Here is a 20,031-nt window from a genome sequence, read left to right as displayed (position 1 = left end):
CTGAGATCGATAAATAATTATTCAGAAAATAACAAAACCAAACAAAAATAAATTTTAGACAGTGAATAAAACGGATAAAGCAAAACAATGGTCATTGCCGAAAGATCTACTTGATATCGTTTTATTTACCGACTGGTTTTGTTTAATTTTGTCCTTTTTTAGTATTTTTTTAGCTCTTCATTGATTGTCGTAATTGCGGGAAGATTTTCGACTTATGGTATAATTTAGCATAAATTATGTTTAATTTGTTGGTTGGTTATGACCTCACAGAATGGTAAGGACCGTTTTATTATTTTTAAACCCAAATTTATAATGTTTTGTATGTAGATCTTTATTTTCAAAAAATTACTATTCAACATACTTAGAGACTTGTTTTAACTTCTAACTTTACTTTTTTATTTAATTAAACATGACAGAACTGTAATTTTGTATCAGGCGCAATAGTTCACTGTTATTAAGTGGTTGCTATACTCCCTTTAGTAGTGGTTCAAACGATATATTTGTTTATTTAATTGAAATAATGGTGTTGTAAACCCAGGGCTTTTCGTAAATTATCTGATATGTATGTTACCGGGAATGTCTGTAATTGGTGAATGTCGACATTCACCGATGAATGTCCGAAAGACCTTTTTTCTCCTTGGATGTAGTCACCGTTGTCAGTCAACTTTATCAGTTTTATGCAAGGTTTGATGGTGACAGGTTAGGTTAGGTTGGGTTAGGTTTTCAACCCATTTCTGATATTTATAACCTAAGCCAACCTAACTTTTACCATCAAAGCTTGCCTAAGACCGAAAAAGCTGATTCGCAAAGCTAATTGAATCAAAGCAGAGAAAAAGGAATTTCGGATATTTCCGGGTAAATGTCGACATTATCCAGATTTTGGAGATTCACAGTAACATGCATTCAAAATAATAAGCAATTCAGATTCTTTAAATATTTTTTTTCTGCAATTAGTTTTCTTATTTAAGGATCGAGGTGACAACACATTCCGAATTGCTATGGCCCTCTTGAAACTCCAAGATTCCAGTTCTTTTCCGTCTACTCCTTCTCCAAGCTCTACGGACAGTGGACGATTTAGCTTTACTCCACCCCCACGTGATTTAGATTTTTACAGATGTGTACCTCCCCCACAAGCTGGATCAGGACGGGCTACACCATACCTTGCTAGTCCAGTTGATCCAAATTTTCCATATCCAGCTCGGACTGACGTACATCAAAGTGGAACGCAGTCTCAGGAATTTGAAAAGTCAAAAGAGTCTTTCATACGCAGTGAGTTTGCTTTTTCAAAACTGTCCAATATTTATGTTGTCTATTGTGGTAGATACCAAGGCCGTATTCAGGGGAGGGGTTAGAGGGGCTTGAACACCCCTCCAAATGCAAATGTTTGTCTGCCTCGTAAAAACTTTATAAAAATTCATAAAAACATGTTTTCGATGCGTTTATTAAGCCTTTTTTTATGTAAATCAACCCCTCCCCAAAACAAAAATATTGGGGACGACCTGGATACTAGGTACGGAAGCTGTTTCTAACCATTGCATCCACTATCCTGGAATTTTGGGCCTTTCTTCGAATTTCTCTTAAAGAAAATCGAGTTGTCGGGCACTTTTACGACATTTTGTGCTTATATTAACTTCGTGTATTTACAAACCATAATTTTGGGGGAGGTTTTGGAGAACCCAACTTTTCTTTTAGGTAAAGAGGAGAAACTCCTAAAAATTTGCGAATAGTGGAAGCACCTCGACATCAGTATGCCTGGACGATGGAAGTCTAATAGTGCTACTTTCACCTGGCAACAATGTCTGTGTGCATACACCACATAGTACCAATCCCAGGCCCTTTTAGGGTTAATCTTACCTTTGATGAGGATAAATATAAGGTCTCAAAATAAACAATATTATTACTTGCTCGTGGATCCCCGAGGCAATATTTACAGATTGCTTTCTACCATTCCTCCTTAAACAATCCGTACTTCACCTAAATTCAACGTGTTTTTTTCTTTTTTGCTCGCATAAATTACTTTGTGATTAGACTTTCGCTCGTACGCATACTCGTTTAACTAAGTTTATTTAAATAAACTAAAAAAATTATCTTTTGTTAAAAAAAAGACTTATGAAGCTTCCTTCCTTGTGAAACCTTACTTTCTCGTTTACTTTTGTCTCAGCGTACTTGCAAAAATGTATTTTCTTTTCACTTTTTGAATACCTCTGACTATGTCCACTAGGTAATGTTTTTAGGTTGGCAAAAAATCTGAACATTTGCTCTAAAATTTTGGAATGCTTTGCTAAAATATCAAGAGTGTAATTTTTTATTATTTTTAGCTATTACTTATGAATTGCTAGTCTTGCTTCGTTGGGTTTGGTTTGTTTTTGTTATCATATTTTTTTTCCTTTTTTTCTTTACAAAAATTGAAATTAAATTCTCAATGTGAAACGCAGTTTCATAATTTGGAAAAGTCAAATCCGTTCATCAGTAGGCAAATATGTTTTTTTTATATGCTTATTTAGTTTTATTTCTATTTAATTTTAGTTATTTATTATATTTTTGTTTTAATGCTTACCATATTTAATATTTTTTTTTTTTTGCGATCACCAATTATTTCAATGTATTATATGCTGGCGTAAAACAATCTGTTTAAATACCAAACACAAACTGTTGTTGATGAATTATTAAGTCGTATTTTTAATAGATCACAAATTCTACAAATTTATCCGATAAAAGCACAAAAAAGGGCGCGTCGAGAAAAAAATCTCATATTGTGCGCCAGTTTTGTTTTATTTACCAAACAAAGTTGGAACCCAGGGAGGTTGAAATTTCAAGTTGACAGGTCTCCCGAGGGGGCCCTGAAGATAGTTGCATGACTTCCTGCTTGGTCTTTTTGACCAAGAACGTTGATTTGATATGGAGGGGATAAAAATCCTCCAGAGCCATTGATGACATAATGGATGTCCACAATTGTCGGTGTTTCATAGATAATTTTGGAGACCACACTGCCTTTCCGTGACGATAAATAAAAGTTCAAATAGGGATAAAATCCTTTTAATAGACAGGATTTCACAAACAGTGATATGACTTGACAAGAAATGCCAGATATTTCTGTCACAAATGCCCTCAACGGTCCCAGTAGTAAACTAAACTGAAACAATTTAAAACAATAGTTTATATACGAAATAAAATAAAACTACATATCCTTTAATTCTCTAATTTTTTTCAAAATTAGGCGGAAACTAGTCGCGGTTGATTATTTTATTTCTATTTCTAGAAATAGAAATATTTTCTATTTCCGAAGTAGATTCTATTTCTTCGGCTTTAAAGCAAGATTCTAAGTCTGGGGATTATACTTCAGCCTTTTCAGAACATATTTTCAATTTTCCTAGGGAACTCTATTCCCTAGAAATCTAGATTTCTAGTGAACGGAGTTTAAAGCAGAATTTTCGTGAAACTCTTGAAATAAAGAAAATCTTATTCAAGAATATTGCTTTCAATCGTGACACAGGTAAATTTGGGCTGAACTCAATCTGCGATAATTGATTAAAATCTGACAGAGTAAAGTTCAATTCACACAATGTATTTGACCTCTGTCCAAGTGTTATATCATTGACTGCTAATAAACCAAATCCAAGAAGGTCAAAGAGGCTAGCTTCCGCCTTTGCTTTGAAAAGAATTAGAGAATTAAAGGATATGTAGTTCTATTTTATTTCGTATATAAACTATTGTTTTAAATTGTTTTAGTTTAGTTTTACTACTGATAACGGTCACTGCATATGTGACCGAAATATCTGGTATTTTTGTGAATTTCTATCACTGTTTGTGAAACACTGCATATTAAGAGGATTTTATCCCTATTTGAACTTTCATTTATTGTCGGTGTTTCAGTTGCTGGGTCTTTTTCGGGTTACAGCGGTAGCTTACAACCTAGTAAGAGACAATCCAGTCCCATACTAAGAAATATAATAACCCATAAACTCTAAAAATAGTGTCAGAGCGAAACACAAAGTACACTATTACAACCGCCTTGTCCAAAATTCATGTATAGGAACTTATAGTCTCTAGGAATTTTTACAAGGACATATAGCAAGCTTGTCACCAACCAGGGTGGAACGTTTCAGTTACCACCCGGTGCCGGCTTGCACAACCTCTAGACCGCTAAGTGACCCCCCCCCCCACACAGAGCGGTTCGACTAGAGGGTTATGGTTCTGGTATTGAATATTTCATATGTGTGACAGAATTATTTTGTTGTGATTTAGTCCTGTGGTGGCGACCAGTGCGTGATAATACAAGGACCGGACTTCTAACTCAGCTACATTAGCCCGTCGCAGGACCTGGAATTTAATTCTGTTGATGAAATTATGCAAACGTGTCTCCGTAAGAATCCAAAGAAGAAGAAGAATAGTATGATTGATGACTTCTTTGCATCAGTACAGATGATGATTCTAATAATGCTAATTCATTGACATTATGCGAAGTGCGAGTCGAAACAGTCTTACTGTTGTTGTAACATGTTTAGAAATGATCATGTTTATTCAATGTAATTTGCGAAAACCCCCTTCTCCTGAAAACCGCAATTAAGTGGGGTGCCACTATGTTATCCACCAAATGATACCACAATGATAGATTTTTTTCTCATCGGAGATCCACAAATTTTTACTTTTATTTTCCTTTCTTTCAGTTTACTTTTCACTAGATTTTAAAATACTTCTGCTTGAAGATCAAACTTCGTGTGGTAGCTACTTTTTCTTCCAGGGTTTTCAATTCTATTGTGTAGTATTTAGTAAGTTTTAGATTTTTTAAATTAATTTTTAAATTTTTTTGTCAATTATTCAAGTGTTTTCTTTTAAAGTAAATAAAATAGAAAAATAAATAAGAAAAGATTCCATTATAGTAACATATTTTTGTTCTTGGAACGAAAAAGTTTTATTTCAGTAGGGAAAATCTGAGCTATTGACTGATAGAGCCTCCCATGAAAACCCTAGCCTTTTCCTTGTTCTCTACCCAGGAAAAATCAGTTGATTTTATTTAAATATTTCTTGCAGAGTGCAAGTCTTTCATTAGGTAGCAAAATACTTTTTTCGTGTAAACTATTTAATTTTTTTTTTGAAAATTTGTTGAATTTATTTGCTTGCAGTAAAAATCTCTTTAAAAAACTTTCTTTAAATGTTTCAGTTATGTTTGCTGTTTTTTTCAGTGATTTTGATTTTGTTAGACTCCAGACAGAGAATTTGAGAGAAACTTTCCAGGAACAGTTGATACTAAACTCAAGAGTTTAAAATTTGACAACGTGGAAGATGGCTCGAATAATTTAAGAAAAACAATTTGTAAAAGTTGCTTATGGTGTCTTAGGGAAGAAAGTTAGGACTGCAGGTAGGAATATTAGTGAACGAGCTTTTTGTTTAATAGAGAGTCGAAGGGGCTTTTACAAGAATTATCTGAGTGTTAGATCATATGAAAACAAAAAGAATGTAAAGAAAGTGGAGAAAGCATCAAAATGTGAACTAAGGGGGTGTGAAGTGGAGGCCATGGATAAAATTGCCGAGGATCTGGAAAATGCAGCTAGACGGCATAATACGAAAATATTGTATTGACATGTTAATAAATTGAGAGGAAGCAGAAAATCCGGACTTGTCCCAGTTAAAGATAGTAACGGGGCACAATTAGTGATAAGGAACAAGTTCAAGAGATATGGGCAGAACATTTCGAGAATGTGCTAAACCAAGATAGAGTTGCAGGAAAAGATATAGAGGAAAATGAAAAAGTTTGTGATACCTTGGATGTGAAGGAAGATTTTTTTTGTGAGGAAGAATTAGTGACAGTACTAAAGAGATTAAAAAATAATAAGGCTGCAGGTGCTGATAAGGTGGTGAATGAGTTTCTTAAATATGATGGCTCTGAGGTTAGAAATAAGTTACTGAAGATAATGAATATGATTTTTGAAAATGGGGAAGTACCTAACGAATTTAGGAAAACCTTAATTAAACCGCTGTATAAGAAAGGTGATACGAGTGAGTATGGTAATTATCGAGGCAGTATTCTGGTCTCTGTAGGTTGCAAATTACTTAGTAACATGATACTTTTTAGACTTAGAGATGCTGTAAACAAAGTTTTAAGAGAAGAACAGTGCGATTTTGGGAAGGGTAGGGGATATGTCGACCAAATTTTCACCCTTAGTTTAATAACTGAGAAGTGCCTGAGTTGTCAAACACCTTTGGTCCTCAGTTTTATAGATTATGAGCAAGCGTTGGATACTGTTGATTGAAGGGCTTTAGCAAAGGTTTTATCCTTGTATGTAAATACCGACGAATACCACACTGCCTTTCCATTACAAACGTTAGAAACAAGAATAACAATAGGGAATTCTTCTCGTAAGACAGTGGAATATTTCGGCCCTGTGTCCAAGGGCCGTCCTCAGCAAAATATTAATATATAAAAGCAGAAAAACTTACAACAACATACGACCAATCAAAACTAAAGTGATTTTTTTTAAATAGCCCCAGCATCCTTACTTCAGCGAAGTTCAACCAGGACTGATAGATAAAGTGAGATGAAACAAGAATATTCATTGAAATGAAAGAAGAATAATTAAAAACACGTTCTTATTGTTAATCTTGCCTTTTTGATAGCTAACCTCAAAGGTCTATTTGTGACTGGTTCTGTGTTAATGTCTACTGTTTTTTTAATATTTATTCACTGCTTTATCAAAATTAAAACCCGTTTTTCTTGCTTAATTTTTCGTAAATGGAAAAGCAGTATGGTCTAAGAGATTATTTAATATTTTGTAAGATCGTTTTTAATTAAATTTGTGTATAGAGCATTTAGTGAATATTCTCCCAAGTCCCTATTTAAGTAAATAATATGATCAATCTTAAGTCTGATTTCAATTGCTTCTCGAACTATCTGCTTTATACCTAGGTCATTGCTAATAAGGGCTGATTCTTCAAAAGTTTTTTGTGGCTAGGATTTTCAAATACATGGCTGCTTAAAGCAGAATAAAAAGAAACAATAGCAGTATTAGAATTTAGAGCTTTGGTGATATCATCTTTATGCTGTTGTAGGCGTTTCTCTACGAGAATAACACTGCTGCGGTTAAGGTAGGAACTGAGTTTAGCAGCTGGTTTTGTATTAAATCAGGAGTTAAGCAGGGTTGTGTTCTATCCCCCTTTGTATGGATGATTTTGATGGACTTCGTCTTAAGGAGCACGGAAAGGCAATGGGAGATCACGGAATCAAATGGTAAGGAAAAACTCCCCTGGACTTAGGTTATGCTGATGATTTAAGCATCCTAGATGAAAGTTTGAGCAAAATGAATGAATTTTTAGAGGTTTTGCGAGTTCAGGGTGCTAGAATAGGTTTGAAAATGAATATTAAGAAGAGTAAGTCACTAAGGCTAGGAATAAGTGAAAATGAAAAGGTGACGTTGGGTAACGAAAAGATTGATCAGGTGGGAAGCTTCATCTACCTAGGTAGTATTATTAGGAACGATGATCGGTGAGTAAATATGTCAGTAGTAGAACAACCAAGGACCTTGGTGTTTTTTCATAGTTAAAAAACGTTTTGAAGATAGGTAAGACAAGTTTACGTACCAAGATTAGAATTTTAGAAACTGCGGTGATGATAGCGGTCATAAATGGTTCTCAGACATGTGCGCTTCGAAAAACGATGCATATTTGCTAGATATGTTCCAGAAAAATTGCCTATGGTTTGTTTTGGATACCTGGCTGACCGACCTTATCTCAAACACTAGGCTGTGCGAAAATGTGGCTCACTCCCGCTTTCTAGGCTATAATGAAAGAAAGATTGAGATGGCTAGGGCACGTTGTGCGAATGAAGGATGACAAATAGCCGAAGATTGTCCTTTTCGGCCAACCGTCTAGGGCTAAACGGAAAGCAGGTCGTCCTCGTCTGGGGTGGGAGGATATCACAAAGAAAGATTTAAAGGAAATGGGAACATCCTGGGAGGGTGTAAAGAGGTAGGGATTGAATAGATTGGGATGAAGGAAGAGTGTGCGTAGCTGTGTTGGCCTCAGGCGTCTTGTTGCTGCGGTGAGTTGTTTGTAGTATTAGAAGTAGTTAAAAAACACCCGAGGAATGGGCTATAACCTCGTATCGTCTGAATACTTCTTCAAATAATATCTGTACTCATATCTATGAAATTTGACAAAGATGCTCCAATAAAAGTGCGAAATGCAGATACTCCATATATATATATATATATGATTGACAATCATTATAGTGATAAAGCATTTGATTATTTAAATTTTTGTAGATAGAGGCGCAAGCCTGTTTTCGCAATATATTATTATTGTTATTATTATATATATATATATATATATATATATATATATATATATATATATATATTTTTATATATATATATATATATATATATATATATATATATATATATATATATATATATATATATATATATATATATATATATATATATATATATATATATATATATATATATATATATATATATATAATTAATGTGGTAATATGGATGGATCTCCATAAGACAAGGATGACTAGATGTTGGGGTACTTAATGAAATGCAAAGACAAAATACAGTAATGAAAAGATGGAATAATACAGTAATGTTCGAATATTTGAATAACATTGAACTGTTAAGGAAAAAGTAGAACATCCTTGAGAGTTCCAAATGGCTAACGACCATTTAAACTCTTGATGTTCATTATATTTCTGAGCCTATTCTCTGATCTTTATTTTTGACTCCCTGTAAAAGGGGTAAATTGAGTAGGTAAAGCAGATAAAAATGAAACGTTCCAACTCCCCCTTTCCCCCTACCCTTACTATGTTTTGAAGCATAAGGTTCTTGTAAATTTTCAGCCCCAGGAATGAAACTGTATCCCTACCCAACTCCACCTAGCGTAGAAGAGTTGATAGTTCAAGCCAGTGAAAGGTTCAAGCTGAGTAGCATCCCAGTTCATCCTCAGTTAAGCCAGAAATTCGAGAGCCTTGTTATTCTTTGTCATAGACGTATCAAAGAGGTAAATATTCTTATTTTAATAGTATTATAATAAAAAGAAAAATGTTTGGGTTGACATTTGACAACTTAGCAAGTACAATATTAAAACACGATCTCGCTTTCTGGGAATATAAATACAGAAAGGTTAAGATGGGTAGACCGGATAAAATATGACAGATTGCCAAAGATTGTGCTATCCACATTGTGCTTTTTGGCTATCCATATTGTGCTTTTTGGTCATCGATATTGTGCTTTATGGCTATCCATATTGTGCTTTTTGGCTATCCATATTGTGCTTTTTGGGGCATCGATTCGGCTATCCATCAGGGGCAAAATCTCCGACCGGTTGGGAAGGGGTCATAAGGAAGGATATCGAGGGAATTCGAACTTTACTGGAGGGGATACGTAGTAAAGCTTGGGGTGGAGGGAAACCGTTTGCAGCTGTGTTGGCCTAAGGCGGCTTGGTGCTGCAGTGAGTTATTATTATTAGAAGTAGTAAAAGAAGGTTTCTCTCTTTTTTGTTTACTTTCTAGTTAAGTTCCCTAATCAATTTTTGGATTCTACTTACAAATTCTTTATGAGGTGCAATGTTTGTAGGTACTTTTTGATCCATGGCCAATTTATAGGTGATACTAGTAAGAACGTTTGACACAGCAGCAATGTTGTCAAGTATTATCTGTTTCGACTTCGAAAATTTCAAGGTGTCAGCTGTGATATATTTGTTACTATAAAATCTAAAAGACAAGTAAGTTGCTATTGCTTCCGTTGGGAATCCAGGGATCTAAAAATGTTTGGTGCCTGGATACGTAGAATATGTTTAATTATTAAAATGTGTACAACTACATTTATGAACTTGATGTTTAAATCTTAGGAGAATAGTGCATTGTAGGCTTGATCCTTCTGTTCCGGAGAGAAATATCCTGTGGCGGTGCTTGCTTCCAGTTGAAGCATACTACTTCTGACTTTTCAGCATTGAATTCAAGACCGAGTTTTGCATACTTGGGTTCTAGTGATATAAAAACGTCGCTAATGTGCTGTGTAGTGTGACTCAAATCTAAGACACATTTAGACCAGTGAGGATGCAAGACGTGGGGGCAGTAGACTCCGCATCAAGAACTCAATTGTTGAACAGTGAAGGAGAAGAAGCTGTACCTTGACGGGCACCTTTCTTGACATCAACAATATTATCACGAATAACATAAGTGGGTGTATGGGCAGAATCAGGATGGTACGTTGGAGATCCGGTTGCTCTAGATGATAAATGAAGCGTTAGGCAAACTTTAAGACAAGAATACATGTCACGATGGGCTCTGATATATGAAGGGCATATCCTAGGTTTTGCTTCGTGGAGAAGCATAGCAGCGGGAATCAGAGAAGTAAACACGTTACGCACATCGTGACCTGCTAGCGCGAAACTTTTTCTTGATGCATCAGCGTCGGTCAGAGCTTTTGCGACAACAGAGAGAGTGTCGGCAATGCCGAGAGAAGGCTGGAAGTCAAATTATATGGTGGAACATATGACTTTGTTGATCGTCGATAAAGAGTAGCTCAAAAAGCTTGCAGAAAGCAGTAGCCACCGTTATTTGGCGAAACGACGAGCATAGGGTTGTGAGTTCTCCTTCCTTTGGTATTGGACTATGATCTCCAATTGAAAAAGAAAGTAAAACTCCTTGGATTAGAATCATTTGTATCAAAAGAGCAATATGGTTTACCCGCAGCTCACTACCATGCAGAATGTGAAGAGGATTCACTTTATTAATGCCGGAAGATGTATTGCGTTTTAGGTGCAGGATTGCTTGTACTAAAGAATCAGTGGAAGCTATGGTAATGATCCTGGTTAAGTTCGGCACTGAAACATTGAGGCTTGGGAAGGCAGCAGAAGATTTATTAAACGTTTTCCAGATGAATTGTTTACGCCTATTTTTTGGTACCCGTTTGATTGACAGTATGTGAAACAACAGGTTGTACAAAGAATTAGGTTCTATCCCACTTTTTAGGGGGGTGTCATAAATGATAGGTTGACATCGGTAGGATGCATTCACGGCTGAAGGATGAGAGGTGACCAAAGGTTGTTCTTTTTGGCCATCAATCTGGAGCCAAACGAAAAGCAGTTCATTCTTCAGTGGGATGAGGAGAAGTCACGAGGATGGATTTAAAGGATATTAGAACTTATTGAGAGGGGATAAAGAGTAAACCTTTAGATAGACTGGGGGTGGAGGAGGAGCGTGCGCAGCTGCGTTGGCCTCAGACAGCTTAGTACGTCCTTAATGGAAGAAAGAAGCTATCAATGTTGGAGCTGTTATCATTTAACAAGCTTGTTATATTCTTGCCAACATTTTTTGGCAAAGGCTTTCTAGGAAAAATAAAACATGTAAGTACCATCTTTTTCTCTTTTGTTAATCTAGTGGGTGTTATTAATTTCTAAACAGAAGAAGAGGCTGTCGAAGTTGCAACTATCATCAATGATACACTTGGTAACACCCAGTAGGTGGATGGGTCATAATAGGTAAACTTGTTAGAGGCTTGTCCATATTTTTCAAGGAATGCTTTCTAAAAAGGATAGAAAATTTAGTGTTTTTTTTTACCTAATCTTAGTTTATTGGCAGTTAATAATTTCATACAGAGGAAGAAGCAGTCAAAGTTGCTGCTTTCATCAATGAAATATCAAAAGTCAAATTTGTTATATTCTTGTTGCCAATTTTTGAAGAAATACTTTCTAAAAATAATATAAAAATGAGCGTATCGTCTTTCTATCTGTTGTTAATCCGCCGAATATTATTAATGTTATTAATTTTAAGACAGCGGAAAAGGTTGTCAAAGTTGCGCCTATCATCAATGAAATATAAATAGACGGAATAATTGCATTCTTGTTACCAGTTTTTTAAGAAACATTTTCTAAATAGAATAATAAAGTTGCAAGTGCTTTTTTTAATCTGCTGTTAATATACTGGGTATTATTAATTTTCAGACAGAGGAAGAAGCAGTCAAAGTTGCTGCTATCATCAATGAAATATCAAAAGTCAAACTTGTTATATTCTTGTTGCCAATTTTTAAAGAAATACTTTCTAAAAAGAATATAAAAATGAGAGTATCGTCTTTCTATCTGTTGTTAATTCGCCGAATATTATTGATTTTAAGACAGCGGAAAAGGTTGTCAAATTTGGGCCTATCATCAATGAAATATAAATAGACGAAATGATCGCATTCTTGTCACCAGTTTTTTTAAAAACGCTTTCTAAATAGAATAATAAAGTTGCAAGTGCTTTTTCATCTGCTGTTAATTTCCTGGGTTTTATTAATTTTCAGACAGAGGAAGAAGCTGTCAAAGTTGCTGCTATCATCAATGAAATATCAAAAGTCAAACTTGTTATATTCTTGTTGCCAATCTTTAAAGAAATACTTTCTAAAAAGAATAGAAAAATTAGAGTATCGTCTTTCTATCTGTTGTTAATCCGCCGAATATTATTAATAGTATTAATTTTAAGACAGCGGAAGAGGTTGTCAAAGTTGCACCTATCATCATTGAAATATAAATAGACGAAATGATTGCATTCTTGTCACCAGTTTTTTAAGAAACGCTTTCTAAATAGAATAATAAAGTTGCAAGTGCTTTTTTTATCTGCTGTTAATCTTGGGGCTATTATTAATTTTCAGACAGAGGAAGAAGTTGTCAAAGTTGCAGCTATCATCAATGAGGTATCAATGGGCAATATGGTTACATTCTTAAAAACATTTTCTGCAAGTTGTTTTGCTAGGAGTTCACAAACTGGAATTGAAGCTCTTCTTTCAAATTTGGAAACGTTTTATGTATCTGTAAGTTAATTTCATTCTCTTGAATGTGTAATTCAAATAAGGAAGAAATAGGGCATGTTGCAAAACTCAATTATTATTAATGATAATTAACCGTTTTCTATTACTCTTGTTCCAATATAACAGGTAAAACAAGATTTAAAAATGTCGTCACTAGTTGGGGAAAAATTATGTTTCCCCAACCACCCATTGCATTCCCGGCCGAAGGTAGTGAATCAGGAGATCAGTAACTACGTTACGTAGACCGTTGATCAACATGCGAAAAAGTTATATTTTATTAGAAGTCCAGAACGAACAACAATTTTAGCCCTAGCAATTTATGCATTTTAAGTATGTTGGGGGATGAATTTGTTATCTACCAGTTGAAACTGAAGCTATTAACAAAACAATTATCATTAATGAGGATAAATCCTTGTTTTTTGTTATTTTCCCTCCAGTTCAACAGCTAACACAAAATTAAACGTAACTTCTGTTTTTAGAAGTCCAAAACGGACGATAATGTTTAGACTGAAGCTAATAACAAATAAATTGTTATTAACGTATTTAATCATTATTATTATTTTTGTTCCAATAGGCTACTACTTGCAAAAAAAAAATTAAAAGATCATTTTGTTACTAGAAGTCCAGACCAGGTGGCGATGCTAACCCTGGCAGTTTATGCATTGTAAGCATTTTGAGGGGCTAAATTTGTTTTTATCTACAATTTGTAGCTGAAGCTATTAACAAAAAAATATAATTAATGAGTATTAATCCTTGTTTCTGTTATTTTCCTTCCAATACAAAAGCTTACACAAAATTAAACGTAACTTCTTGTTTTAAAAGTCCAAAACGGACGACAATGTTAGCCCTGGCAATTGATGCATTGTTAGCATTTTGGGGGCTGATTTTTTTAAACTATTTTAGACTGAAGCTAATAACAAATAAATTGTCATTAAGTAATTTAATCATTTTTATTATTTTTTCTCCAATACTACTGGCAAAACAAAATTAAAAGATCATTTTGTTACTAGAAGTCCAGACCAGTTGGCAATGCTAGCCCTGGTAGTTTATGCATTATAAGCATTTTGAGGGGCTAAATTTGTTCGTTTTCTACCATTTGAAGCTGAAGCTATTAACAAAAAATTATAATTAATGAGGAGTAATCCTTGTTTTTGTTATTTTCGTTCCAATACAACAGCTAACACAAAATTAAACGAATTTTGTTTTTAGAATTCCAAAACGGACGATAATGTTAGCCCCGTGAATTTATGCATTGTAAGCAGTCTGGGGCCTGGATTTGTTGTTATTTACCATTTTAGGCTGTAGCTATTAGCAAATAATTAATTAATATTAATGATAATTAATCACTTCTGTTATTTTCGTTAGAATTTAACAGGTAAAACAAAATTAAGAGAAATTTCTGTTACTAGAACGGAAAACAATGTTAACCCTAGCAATTTTTGTAATATAAGCCTTTGGAGGCTTATTCCTTACGGATAACAGTGGAATTCTATATTTAAATGAATATTTCGACCCTATGTCCAAGGGCTGTTATCAGCAAAACAAAAATATACAAAAGAAAAGAGACAATAACATACAACTGTTGGGGTTCCACCCCTGTTTCTTCTCTTTTCAGATAAATGACCCGTTTTTATTTTATCTACATTGTCTTAAATTTACCTATTGTATAATTCACGATGACAATTTAAAAGTCCCATTGCTAAGCTATAGTTGTGTTGCAGTAAGTAAGCTTCGAAGTAGATTGTAGTTTTGTACTTCCTGGTTTGAGACATTGAATAATAGGACTGGGAAGGTAGAATTGGTTACGAATGGGGATTGAGATTATTGGCTGGGCCAAGCGAAGGTCCACCCCTATGAACAGTTGTGTACAGAATTTTATTTTTGATTTAGTCTACTTTGAGACCCCGTATAGGGAGTCTGTAATGGGGATTTTTAGATGTGTTTATTGTGACCCTTTGGAAGAATACAAGTAAGATAGTTTCTACAAACTGTCTACTAATTTTCCCGGAACCCAGGCAGGGTAGGAATAGAGTTACGAGATACCGTCATTATTATATTGACAGGGGGGTTTGTTACCTCCAAGGAGAGAGTTAGAGATTTTCTAGTGGTAACCCAAGGCGGGTACATTTGGCTTTAGAAAGTGGCTATTTGACCACTTGATCGCGTTATCATACCCCGGGACAGAGTATACTGTAAATCGGGTAGTATCAGACCCGATATTTGCAGAACCGATGTGGTAGTCGCGGGCATCACATTATAATTTGGGGACGGGGCTTTCCCCTCCAATAAGTGGTGACACCCGTATATTACCAAGCCAGTGGCGTTGTAGCTTACCACTATAATACAGGTGGCGTTTTGGCCTACCGGTATAACTCAGGTGGCGATCACACAAACATTGGTGCCAGCTGTAATAAAATACACGAACATTGGTGGCAGCCAGAAAAGGTCCTATCAGTAAACCTGATAGTAAAAGAGTTCCGCGTTTTCGAAGCGACTAGTTGAGTTAGCCTACATAGTGATAGTAGCCTATTGTGGTTACATATAAAGAGAAAAAAAAATACGGAATCAATTAATAGAATTATGAAGATCTATAATGGTCTGTGCCTTGTTAGATCATAATTGGAAAATTTACGAATCAATATATCGTGCAACTAATTACTGTGCAAAAATATAAGGCTAATTGACACGCAGCAATTTTTCGCGAGAGACCGGAAGTTACATGGATAAAAGAATTTTCATTTAGACTGAAAAGGTAATTTAAGTTAACGGAATTTTGAAATTATGTCGGACAGAGATAAGATTAACTCAAGACCGAGAGGGGCGAGTGAAGCCCATAGAAAAAGTAGGAGAATAGAAAGAAAGGCTAATGTGGAGGCCTTTGAGAGAGAGCACCGAGAATATGAGAGACAAATACAGGCTGAGAAAGATGAAATTAGAAAGAATAGAAAAGAGGACGAAAAGGCTAGAGTAGCCTATAAAGAAAGAGACATGAAAGAAAAGAAACGTAGAAGTGGAGCAGAAAAGGCCCAGTTGGAGGCTTTTGAGAGAGATCAACCGAAAAATTTCTGGATTCCGAATATATGGAGACCAACTAACCTTAAAAACGCTAGCTCTAGATTAAATAGTAGTTCTAAGATATTTAGCAACCAATAGTTTCTAAAAAGAACCTTGTCTAAAGACATTAATCATAGCAATACGGTCTTTTTGATAAGAGTAGCAGAATTCAACGGAGCTAGCAAGGCAGAAGATATTGCTTTCAAAATCCTTACGGAGGCCGATAAAAAGCGCTTACAAATATATGAAGAAATTGTTAAGGAAAACGAAAAAGTACGGGCAATTGTTGAAATGATTCAGAGTCATATTGACATTTTAAGAGAAGGGATGGAGGATAAAAAGATTGTTCTTAAACGTCAACAGATTATTGAGGATCTATATAAGGAATTGGATAGGTTTTTTTACGTGGCGTACATCGCTTACGAGGCATAAAAAACAGCACTCAGAGAAAATTTTCAACCCTACGAAGAGTTAAATAAGAGGGTTGACAAATTTCAGATGGAAATTATTGGCTGGGTTCTTCTATTAATTAAGAAAAATTCTAGACCGCGAAAAGTATACACCTCTACTTTACATAAAATAGTAGATGAGAAAATAGAGGATGAAAGACAAGAACGTACAGAGGCTGAAAGAAAAACCACCAGCAACAGCAACATTTTAAGAAATTTAAAATACATTTTCTTGTGAAATTTATCTCAATTAATCAGAAGTTGTACCGAACCAATCCTGCTCAATTCATCCTCAGGGCTATACTGTGGTGTTTCTCCTCCCATAGTATAGTGCAGACGGTTTGATATCATTCTATTATCCCTTCTTGTTTTAGTTTTGTTTTTGTTTAAAGCTTTTTCCAATAGGCAATGATTAGAAGTCCTCAAAAAAAAAAGTCCCCCCAGATCCCACCTCAAATGACAGTGAAACTGATACACATCTTGGCTGGTCAAGCTCACTATCTCAAAGTTCAAATGATAGCTCAAATTCTGAGAATAGGACAATGATAAGTGTAGGGGCTAATGTCACCATAAATGATGATAATGGGTTTCAAGAGGTCCTTTCTAGAAGCTCTAAAAAACTGAAAAAATCTCCCCAATCAAAAGCATTTCCCCTCTCCCTGCCCAAGATCCTCCCTCCCAAAACTTAGGAATTTACCTTAAAATTTCTCCTATTACCCCCTTTGAAATAAAAAAGATTACTGCAGTAAGAGTTGCAATTTTCAAATTGCTAAAATCAATGTTCTTTCTTAATATTAACCGTGATGGATCTCTGCTTATAGCTGTCCAAGATCAGAAATCAACAGACACAATAATTAACCTAAAATCCCTTCTGAATACCCCAATTAATGCATCTAAATGGAACCCAAAACAATCACCAACAAAAATAGTAGTTTATAATGTTCCCCCAGAAATATCCATTCAGGAGTTAAAAGAAGGGCTCTCCGATAAGGCTGGCAACACAATCCCAGTTGAAGATGTTACCCAACTTGGCAAACCTAACTCCAATGGCCTAAAAACAAGTAGATCCTTCTTATTTGCACTGAAGAAAAAAATTAATAACCCGGAAAAATTACTCCTATTTGGGCAAATCAAGCCAAACAAAGAATATAAACCTAAGCCTATCCAGTGTCAGAAGTGTCTCAAACTGTGACAAACAACAAAAAAATGCAAAGAAATTCTTCTTCGGTGTTGTAATTGTATCCTAAAGCTTTCCATCCTAAAGAGTTGACATCCTGCAACAACACTCAGCCTATATGCAACAATTACAAAGGCCCACATGAATCCACAAATAAATCACTATGTCCTGCATATAAGAAAAGAGCTCTAACACTCCAAATAGCAACAGAGAAGGCCATCCCATACCCATTTGCAGCAATGGAAGCAAATGCTGCCCAACAATACCAAATAAAGCTTGTAATGAAACCAACCAAAACCCCCAAGTCAAACGCCCCCAAAGCATCAAGTACCCCGTATAAAACACCATCTTCTAAGCCCCCTAGCTCACATCCCTATCAGAAGGAATCACCAAGGCAACAAGCCTCCTTGTCCGGTGAGATGAGGTCAGTCTGCCCCCCCCCTCCCAAGAAGAAACAAGCCAGAAACACTACCAGGAATTAATCCCTTAACTGACAAACAGGATGCACAACCAAACATGCAATCCCCAAATATATGCTTATTCATTCTAAACTGTAATGCAGTTCAGGCCATGAACATACATCAACTACAGAAAAAAAAAATCATTGCAGAATGGGCAAAAATCTACATCCCTCATAACATGCTCATTCAAGCGATAAAAGATCTTGCTTTAGTTCTAACAAAGCTGATCAATTGATACTTGAACATTGAACATTGAGTCATATGAAAAATAAATCAATTATACAACACATAATAATACTCCAGTGGAATGTAAGATGACTCACAGAAAATAAGTTAAATGAACTAATATCTTTTATGAATAATAATTCCATTAATATTGCTTGTTTCCAGGAAACTCATTTAACCCAAAAGTCCCATAATAAATACTGACTTCTCAAAGTGGAATAAAGATTTAACCCCCATTGCTTTTGTCCAGAAAAAATTTGCAGAACTTAATACAATTACCTATAAAAATCACTTCCAAATATTTGTTGATGGGTCAAAAACGAATGAAAAGGTTGCAAGTGGTGCTTTTCTTCCTCATCTGAAAATTGTAATGGACGAGAGATTATATAATAATTTATCTATAATGTCAGCTGAGGTAAATGCCATAATCGTGGCATTATAACACCTTAAGGAAAACCAACTTTTTATTGAAAAATCAAATAATATTATCATATACTTCTACTCTCTATCAGGCCTTGAGTTGCTGGCCTCAGTTACTCAGCATAAGTTGGACATTGACGCTTACCATTGTCTCAGTATTATAGATAATCTTACTTCAAGTGGCATAAAAACTTATTTTCAGTATATTCCTAGCCACTCTGGCATAAGTGGTAATCATCAGGTTGATGAAATAGCAAAAAATGCTATAAATATTGACCTGCCAAGTGGGAGACCAATCCCAATTAGAGATATTTACCGATGGAGGCTATCAGATATTAATTTTAATAAGATTAACCCTATCCTTTCCCCCTTTCCCAATAAGTATCTTTCTAAAATTTATCATAGAATTCGTTCTGGAACAAATGGACTAAATTTCCTGGCAGTCTCATGTAAGTTTTCTAATTCAAGTGGTTCAATTCCCCTGTCCCGTCTTTGCAGGCATTGTAATATGAAGAATGAAACAATTGACCATTGCCTATTTGAATGTAATATGCTGACGTCTGCACAACATACCTTGCTTTGTAAACTGTTAAAATGCTTCAAACATCACAACATATCACTATCAGCAAAGAGCCTAGCCAACTATACCTGCACACAGAGCACAGAAATTGATATCTATCATCTTATATTTGAACTCCTTTGGTCGAAAGATATACTGAAAGATATCTGAGAATATCTAATAAATAAGAGACAACCAAGCCAGTAGCTCTGTGGCCAACAGAGTGAAGCAAAAAGAAAAGGGCTAAATAGTATCAACTGAATAGCCCGCCTGCTGTGAATTAGAAGAAGAAGAAGAAGCCAGAGAGCAAAAAGAGGAGGAAGATAGGAAACAAACAGAGAAAGATAAAAGAGAAAGAAAGGAAGAAAGACAGGCCCGTTGGGAGGCCGATACAAAATATTACCAGGATATTGTAAAAACAATTAACAGACTAATGAAAACTCGTTGGGGAAATTCGCAGTGACATTTTATCACAAGTTACTTATAGACCGTCGGATAGCCATAATAATTTGTCTAAGGATCAATTGCGAGAAAATGAAAATCACCAAACATTAAACACTTTTACGAGAAAATATACAACTTCGTTGACTAACGGGGGAGGTGGACCGGCCCAAAAACAAATGAGAGGCTCTGCCACCCTGTCGTAAAAATGAATTGCTTGATACTCGTGTTCGAAGTGTTCATAATCCGCAAAAATGGGAGGCAGAAGTAAAAAGACATCATAATATTGAAAATAATACGCGCAAAAATTCTTTTTCTGGAAAATTTGCAGATAATATAAAACTTGAGAACACTTTTAATGAATATGAGACACTAACAAGTACAGGCCAGAATGAAACACTGATTGTACCAAAGAAAATGAGACGAAATTTATTGTACGCGCTTTTCCTCG

At 35.2% G+C, this 20,031-nt stretch overlaps 1 protein-coding gene across 2 annotated transcripts in view; it reads left to right on the top strand.

Annotated features, from left to right (window-relative positions):
* The window catches only part of LOC148951863 (uncharacterized), a 55,531-nt gene that overhangs the window by 13,119 nt on the left and 22,381 nt on the right, over positions 1 to 20,031 (top strand). For both annotated transcript variants that reach the window (XM_089089374.1, XM_089089373.1), the window contains 3 exons: positions 969 to 1,269; positions 8,846 to 9,006; positions 12,639 to 12,797. In XM_089089374.1, coding sequence (XP_088945500.1) covers positions 969 to 1,269; positions 8,846 to 9,006; positions 12,639 to 12,797 — 621 coding nt within the window. The remainder of the gene's footprint in view (positions 1 to 968; positions 1,270 to 8,845; positions 9,007 to 12,638; positions 12,798 to 20,031) is intronic.

Source organism: Artemia sp. Qi Xiang Cuo, chromosome 5 (genome assembly GCF_049724085.1).
Source record: "Artemia sp. Qi Xiang Cuo chromosome 5, ASM4972408v1, whole genome shotgun sequence".
NCBI classification, from domain to species: domain Eukaryota; kingdom Metazoa; phylum Arthropoda; class Branchiopoda; order Anostraca; family Artemiidae; genus Artemia; species Artemia sp. Qi Xiang Cuo.
The sequence above is the reverse complement of the archived record's forward strand: the minus strand, read 5'-3'. Positions and strand labels throughout refer to the sequence as shown.